Source organism: Erigeron canadensis, chromosome 2, assembly GCF_010389155.1.
Source record: "Erigeron canadensis isolate Cc75 chromosome 2, C_canadensis_v1, whole genome shotgun sequence".
NCBI classification, from domain to species: Eukaryota; Viridiplantae; Streptophyta; class Magnoliopsida; order Asterales; family Asteraceae; genus Erigeron; species Erigeron canadensis.
In genome coordinates, this window is record NC_057762.1 from 4,506,816 (window position 1) to 4,514,516 (window position 7,701).

The 7,701-nt window shown below is 32.7% G+C and overlaps 1 protein-coding gene across 1 annotated transcript; it reads right to left on the reverse strand.

Annotated features, from left to right (window-relative positions):
- Positions 1-658: 658 nt before the first annotated feature.
- On the reverse strand, positions 659-2,139 carry LOC122589100 (NAC domain-containing protein 92-like). The gene is made up of 3 exons (XM_043761344.1): positions 1,920-2,139; positions 1,451-1,728; positions 659-1,351 (listed from the first exon to the last, which is right to left on the reverse strand). The coding sequence occupies exons 1-3, from the start codon at positions 2,095-2,097 to the stop codon at positions 857-859; spliced, it is 951 nt and encodes a 316-aa protein (XP_043617279.1). The 5' UTR covers positions 2,098-2,139; the 3' UTR covers positions 659-856.
- Positions 2,140-7,701: the final 5,562 nt, after the last annotated feature.

Consider the following 7,701-nt stretch of genomic DNA (forward strand, 5'->3'; position numbering starts at 1 on the left):
GGACCTTAAAACGTTTTGTACAACCGTAATTTCCATGCTTACCGGGTAACCTTTCACCAAAAAAAACGTAATTTCCCATACAGTCGATTTTTATGTGTATCACACTGTTACACAATGATCTCACTTGTATATATATTAACTTTAACTAATATCTATAATTAAAAGGAGTTGGTTACTACACAACTCTCATCTTATGTCATCCAATGTTAATATGGCCATCAAAACTATTTGGTTGTTGGCCTACCAATACAACTTTTTTTTTATTAACATTTGACATTCATGAGAGAGATTGAGAGAGAGAAGTAGGATAACGCCAAATTAGAGTCTTCTAACACTCATCGAATCACATTACAATATATTGGTATCGTTTAAAACCTAGTAATAAATAAAGGGAAAAATAGTTGTATCATATGATATGATAGATTATACTAAATATGCTAGATAGATTATACTATAATGTAACTACATGATTCATGAGCTCATTTGTACATGCTTTAATCATATTTCACTAATCTTATAAGAGACACTTTTTCCTTATGAACAATGTGTCTTACAACATGTATCTTGAATGTCTAATTGTATAAAAGTTACACCTCTACCCGAAAGTTGTTATGTGGGTAGAAACTACTTCAAAGAAAATATAAATGAATAAGAGATATAAATATAAATATTACTACTAAAAACCCAAGATTAATTTCATGATTTACATTGCATAATCCCTTTTTATCCTATCAAATCATTACAGTTAACCTAAAATGTATTAACAAGCATCAATCCATGATGAAAATCTTGAAAACCAACAATCTTTACTTCTTTCTACTCTTATCACTAAAACTTCCCAATTCATATAATATGCTCAATAATTCCATAAGCAATCAAGATCAACTTGACTTCCCATATTCATACCAATACCATAATCCTGATGATCCACCAATTCGGTTTTCGGGTTTTGCCTCATGTTCGATTCGTTATTGCCATCGAGCAAGATCCTAAGGATCGACGGGTCTTGCATCCATGTCGAGTCCTGGTACTGAAAGTTTTCCATGTTTTGAACCATTGGGTAAACGTTATCGCCTCTCGACGCCATTAAAGAAGTGCCCGAGGTCCAACTTCCCATCATTTCTTCATTATTCGGCTTCTGTTCCTCCATTGATTCGGAGAAGCAGGTTACGTGCGATGTTTCGGTTTTTGATCCACCATCCACACTTGATATCTCCATCAATGGAGGCATACCTGCAGACCCGAAATTTGTATCATAGTCATTTCCATTTCTGATCCTTGATAAACCCGAAATTGGAATCTTTTTCCCACCAGAACTCTTGTGAAATACCCTGCTAATGACCCATTCCCCCTGCAAAACACATACTCATGATCAATTTTGTAAAATTTGAGCCCATATTCAAGCACTTGTAAAACCCAAAAAAAAAAAAAAACCAGAGTATTTAATTACCTTAGCGGATTTTGGGAGATTATTACTTGAAAACTTGCCATCTAATCGATATTCATGCATAACCCAATTCGTTTTTTCACCTTTTGGAGCTCTTCCTTTATAAAACACAAGTGTTTTCTTCATTCCCACAAGAGATTTCTCTTTGTATATTTCTTTGTCTTTTCCTGTTGCTTTCCAATACCCTGCAGTTGTTGCTCTGTTTGTTCTTGACCCGGTCGGGTATTTTCGATCACGAACACAAAAAAAGAACCATTCTTGCTCTCCAAGTTTCGCCCTCCCTTCAATTCCAAACAAAAAAAATCATGTCAATTCATTCACTTTATTAAAACAGAATTAAAAAAACAGAGCAAAAACAGAGGATAAAAACAGAGCAAAAACAGGGGAGGTGAAAAACAGAGTAGAAACAGGGGACCTGAGAAACAGAGCAAAAACAGGGGAAAATGAATATAATAAAAAACAGAGTACTTACATGGAAGCTCCCATGGCTCAACTTTATTCAAATCAACTTCACCAATTGCTCGGGCCACAAAATTGATGTCAGAAACTTTGGGGTAAAGGTAATAAGAAATGAGTTCTTCATCAGTCGGATGAAATCGAAAACCCGGTGGGAGGTCCATTTGTTCTTCTTGATCAAAAGGGTGTTCCATTTTTTATCAAAAAAAAAAAAAAAAAGAAATTTGAAGAATATTTGTAGGAATAATTTAGAGAGGTTTGAAGAATGTAAATTGTATTGAAGAAGAAATGAAGGGAGGGGAACAGAAGAGCATAAATAGTGGTATTATAGGAGAGTAGAAACGTGTATTTTGAGACTACTCTGATATTATATCTATACTTACTTTTAATTAATTATATTCTTATTATTACTCCGTATTTATATTTTCTTTTTATTATGTTTAGTCTGTTAGGCTATATCATATAAAATATTTCACTAGATATAATTTATTGGATATTGAAAGTCTTTGGTAATAAACGGACAAACCCAAAAACAATTGGGAGCAGGACTGGACCATCCAAAGAGTGAGATACCTTTTAATAATTTAATATTTCGTACAATTCTTGGAGATAATGTATCATAAAGCGTATAAATATAATAGATTTGATAATCATTCTTTAATTAAAATAGTTAAATATCCATGTTAGGGCGGCTAAAATAGCAATTAAATAGTTATAATTTGTTAGTAAACATAACATTTTTATAAGAAATTCACATATTTTGTGCTTTATTTTACTTCACAATAAATGTGTTTAAAAAAAAAAGTTTTTAATCTAAAGTTCTAAACTTTACCTTTTCAATTGTAACGATTTTTATCATATTATAGCAACAATTTCGTTTTGATATATTAAATAAGAGGATTGAGATTTTCTAAAGTTGAGGTAACTTCAACCATTGGATTAAATCTAATGGTCAAGATTAAATCATCAACTTTTAATCATGACCATTAGATTTAATCCAATGGTTGAAGTTACTCTAACTTCACCTATAAAGTTGGAGTAACTTTATGAAGTTAGAGTAACTTTAAAGAATCATAATTCTAAATAAAAATAATAGTAAAAAGACTCTAAAAGGTTGAATTTTGTAAATTTATTTATTGAGAAATTATCACAAATGGTCCTTGTGGTTTGCTCGATTAGCATTTTCGTTCCTGTACTTTTTATTTATCACTAAGTGTCCCTGTGCTTTTCCATTTCATTGGCAGACGTCCCTGCGACAAACGGCCGTCTATTTTGAGCCGTTAAGCCCCTCACGTACTTGCCACGTGAGGGTAAAATCGTCCACTTTTACTCAAATAATCACAGCCTTAACCACCAAGGAGGCTGCGACGACCGGAAAAACGAATCTCGCCGGGAAAGCTCAAAAACACGCCGAAAAACTTGAAAGACCGATTTCTCCTTCGTTTCAGCGAGTAACAACTCGAAATTAGCACCAAAATATTCTAAATCAGATTCCGAACAAATCCTTGGAAACTGTTTTCTATTTAATCGTCGCCGAAAAAAATGGTGAGTCGCCGGAAATTTTAGAATCTCGATTTCTTACTTGTTTCTTCGAAATAGAACTCGAAACTTATGCCAAACTACTCTAAATCGAATCGCGAACAAACCATTGGCAAAAGTTAAACCGATTGAGACTCGCTGGAAAAACTCCGAAATTCACCAGAAAGATTAAACTTGCAATAACTTTGTTGTTTCTTTGATTCAAGACTTGAAACTTGTTGCAAAATGATCAGTAAACAATCGTGCACAAACCCGGACTATTATTTGACTACAACAGAACCTTGCCGGAAAAATGACTTTCGCCGTATACTAAACTGTCGTCTAAAGTCACCAAAACTTGAGCAATCAAAAAAGTGAAAGTATGAATATGATCAGAATTTCACAGCGATTAAAACCTGCTGACTTTCGGATTGATTTGACAACAAATCGGGATTGAAATCGAAGTAAAAAAATGAAAGATAAAGTTGTTGAAGTTCTTTTTCTTTTTCTGATTTTCTTTTATAATTATACATATACTACATCATATATAAAGATTAGTTTTTTTTATAGAAATTATCACAAATAGTCCCTGTGGTTTGTTTTTAATGTAGCTGGTCGATTTTACACGTGGCAAGCACGTGAGGGGCTTAACGGATAAAAAGAGACGACCGTTAGTAAAAGGGACGTCTGGCAATGAAACGGAAAAGCCCAGGGACACTTAGTGATAAAAAAAAAAGTTCATGGACGAAAATACGAATCGAGCAAACCACAGGGACGATTTGTGATAATTTCTCTTATTTATTTTAGGATGTCAACTTGCGATTGGTTATTTGTTATCCTTGTTTCAAGTTTATGAGTTCATCTTTTTTAACTTTTATGCGGTTTGTTTCTTTTGTCTTCCCTTTTTGTATGATATTCAATAATGAAATATTTAAGTTTTTTCTTTTTGAAGGATTTGTCTTTTTCAATATAAAGTGCAAAACTATATCACTATATGTACAATGTTTCTAATTCTTAGGGTTCGTTTTTTTTCCCCACTAAATTCTGATTGTCTTAAGTGATTACATTTATAAATAATGTCCGAATAACACGTTTTATACAAATAAAAAACCTATAAGGAGCAACTCGTTTGATGAGTTAATTTAACATTCCAATCTATCCTTTTAACTCGTCCTAAATATGGTAAAATCGGGTATAAAAAGTCAAATTTTATTGAAGTCTATCCTACCAACAACAAATAATTATGGACAAATGTGAACCAAGTTATCTTATAATTGACCTTTAGCTTGCCCTTAATACTTTGTAATTAATGTAATGATTTATTATATTGTATAGTTTTTTTTTTATCAAGTTTAATGTTGCGATGACGTGTTCTCACAAGATCAAGTTACTTTACAGCATAATTAAAAAATTGAACAAAAGTCTATGAAAGACCATTCATGGTACGAATATCATATTTTGTTCGTATTAAGCTATTGACATTTAAGTTGTAAATTAAAATATAGCCACTATTCAAGCTAACTCAATATTTTATGCAATTCTATTTATTGAGCGGGATGTGTAACCCCACCAGGGGAAAATGTGTAACCCCGCCACAGAGGGTATTAGCGGCGACGTCGCCGCTAATATTGCGGGTCCCCATGTCTGTAATGGTAAATCTGAACGAGAAATTAGCGGGTCCTCTGTCAGTGTCAGAGTATTAGCGGCGACGTCGCCGCTAATACCTTGGTCAGGTTGACTTTTGCCTGGTGGTGTTACTCTCTGCCTTATTGAGTTCTCATATCAACTGATATATATATATATATATATATTTGAGATAAATTTTATTAAGTCAATTCAACAATTGCACAACGACATTTAAAAGTAGTGATTAAACACCATATATCATATTTAAACTCAAAACCTCCTAAAAAAGCAAAATTTCTTACCTTTTTCTAATACCAATGGTAGACCTAGAAGTCACTGGTTTATAGTTTTGAATTTACTTCGCTCTCATTTTTATCGTATTTGCAAGTGAATATGCAACGTGAGAGTCCTCTTTAAAAAAAATTTCTTCTGAAAAAGAGGACAGCACCCCTATTTTATTGTATCAGCAACACCATTACAAATTCCTAGTATCTAACACTGATACGAAAATATATTACAATTCAAGGTGTACATATATAAGACTAACCAACATAAACATTTAAACGTAATATCATTTTATCGTAAGTTTGTAACCAGGGACGGTTTGTTGTCACATTTGTTGTCATAAGTCTCTTATTTAGAAGTACGTCTTTATACTGGAAACATTAGTTTTGAGATAAACCATCTATTGATAGTGTAAAAATCTTGAGTTGTTTTAGTTTTTAATAGAGTAGAAAAAGAAAAGTTGGAGAAAATGTTTAGAAAAAGAAAAGTTGGAGAAAATGTTTTCTTTGTTTGGGTAAATATACTGTGGGAAAAGTGAATATGGGGTTCTCACATACCTAACTTAGGTGAAAAATCTCTCACTTGCTATTTAATTTTTTTTTTTTGTATAATAAATAAACGATTGGGCTCCTATGATTTTTATGTAATAAAAAATCAAGATGTACGAGTTTTTCACCCAAGTTGGATGTGAGACAACCTCACCTTCACTTCCCCCATATTATACAATGATAGTATATCTGTATATGAAAATGTTGTTTTATATTTCAAACGAGTAATATATAATAGTAATCACAATAGTCACGTAGAAAGATATGTACAGACTAAATTGTATATCATTGATTTCGATGAACTTAATTTATATTGTTTAATATAACGCAACTCCCCCACCACCAGATACTTTGCAAAGACCAATGTTTATGCGTTAAAGATAGACATTCCCATAGTCAGTACTCACCTATGCTAAACTCAGTCTTCTCAACACCAATTGTTGATAATCTGACTAAACCCGATTTTAACGAAATTCTTTTAGGGGTCCAAATTGTTTTTCTCGGAGTCGGGGCCCAGTTTTTTAAAATGTTTTTTTCCTATTGCTCTTATAAATAAAATAAACAACTCTTAAATATGCTCCTCGCAAAGAATATTCTGTCTCCATCCCTGAATTCGTAACACATGAAAAAGATATGATAAAACATCCCTAAACACCGTATATATAACGTACAACGTACCGTGATCCATCATCGTGGCCATCTCCATAATCGTTGGTGAAAAGGAAATTAATAATTCGTATTAACGTACCATGTGAACCAAAGAACAAGAAACAAAAATCAATAGAAGAACACGTACAAGCTAGAACAACAAATGTGAACATCACCACGAATACCATCATTACTAATTGCCACAACAACATACATGACTTAAAAGAAAGTTACGGAGATAACCATATGATTGGGCGAGAACAATGTTTTTTTTCCTTTTAGAACGGCCAGGCGAGAACAATTAATGTACCGGTGCAAGCCAGAAAGATGTGGAGAACCACATGAATTGGGGCAAGTACCACGATAGTAGAACCTGGTCCTTAATTTACTCCTTTAGAGGTATGTCATATATGATGCAAGAATAGTATATTTTTCGTATTTCATTAAGGTCACGAGTTAGCAAAACTCACTTATTATATCGAAATTTGATGATAACATTATACTCTCGTGATTTGATATTTACTGTTTGTTAAGCATAATTAACTAGTCTAGTAGTAACAAAATTGCCGTCCATATAAATTTCTAAATATGACTATTTCTATCTATGTAAAGGCTATCCATATTTGTGCTGTTTTAGATTATAGCAAAACTTACCTTTTGCAACATTTTATATCCATTTTATATCAAATAGCATGGTACCCGCGCAAATGCAGCGGCGGTGACGACAATGTGGTGGTGACGGGTGACAGTGAGTGGATGGCGGTGACGACAAATAGTGTAGGCTATAAGGTTTGTGTAGTTATTTTTAAGACTTGAGGGACTGGTAGTGTAATTTATTTCATTAAGGGTATCTTAGGTATATTAGTGGAGATAGTTAAATTAGTGAATAAAATAAAGAAGATGAGTAAGAAAAAAGTAAGGTTATTATAGTCATATTGCATAGATTAATTTCAATATTTCCATAAATAAAAGGGTTATTCTTTTTATATATAGGTATAGATATTCGAATACTGGCAACGAGACGTGAATGGTAAAAGTGACGGACGAATATATATTTATATTAGATGAAATGCTCGTATGAGAACTTGAATAGTCTAAGATGATTTTTAAACAAAAATAAAAACAGAGCTTGTTCTCTTTTTGTAAGTCTTCCGACGCAATTTCCTGTTTACC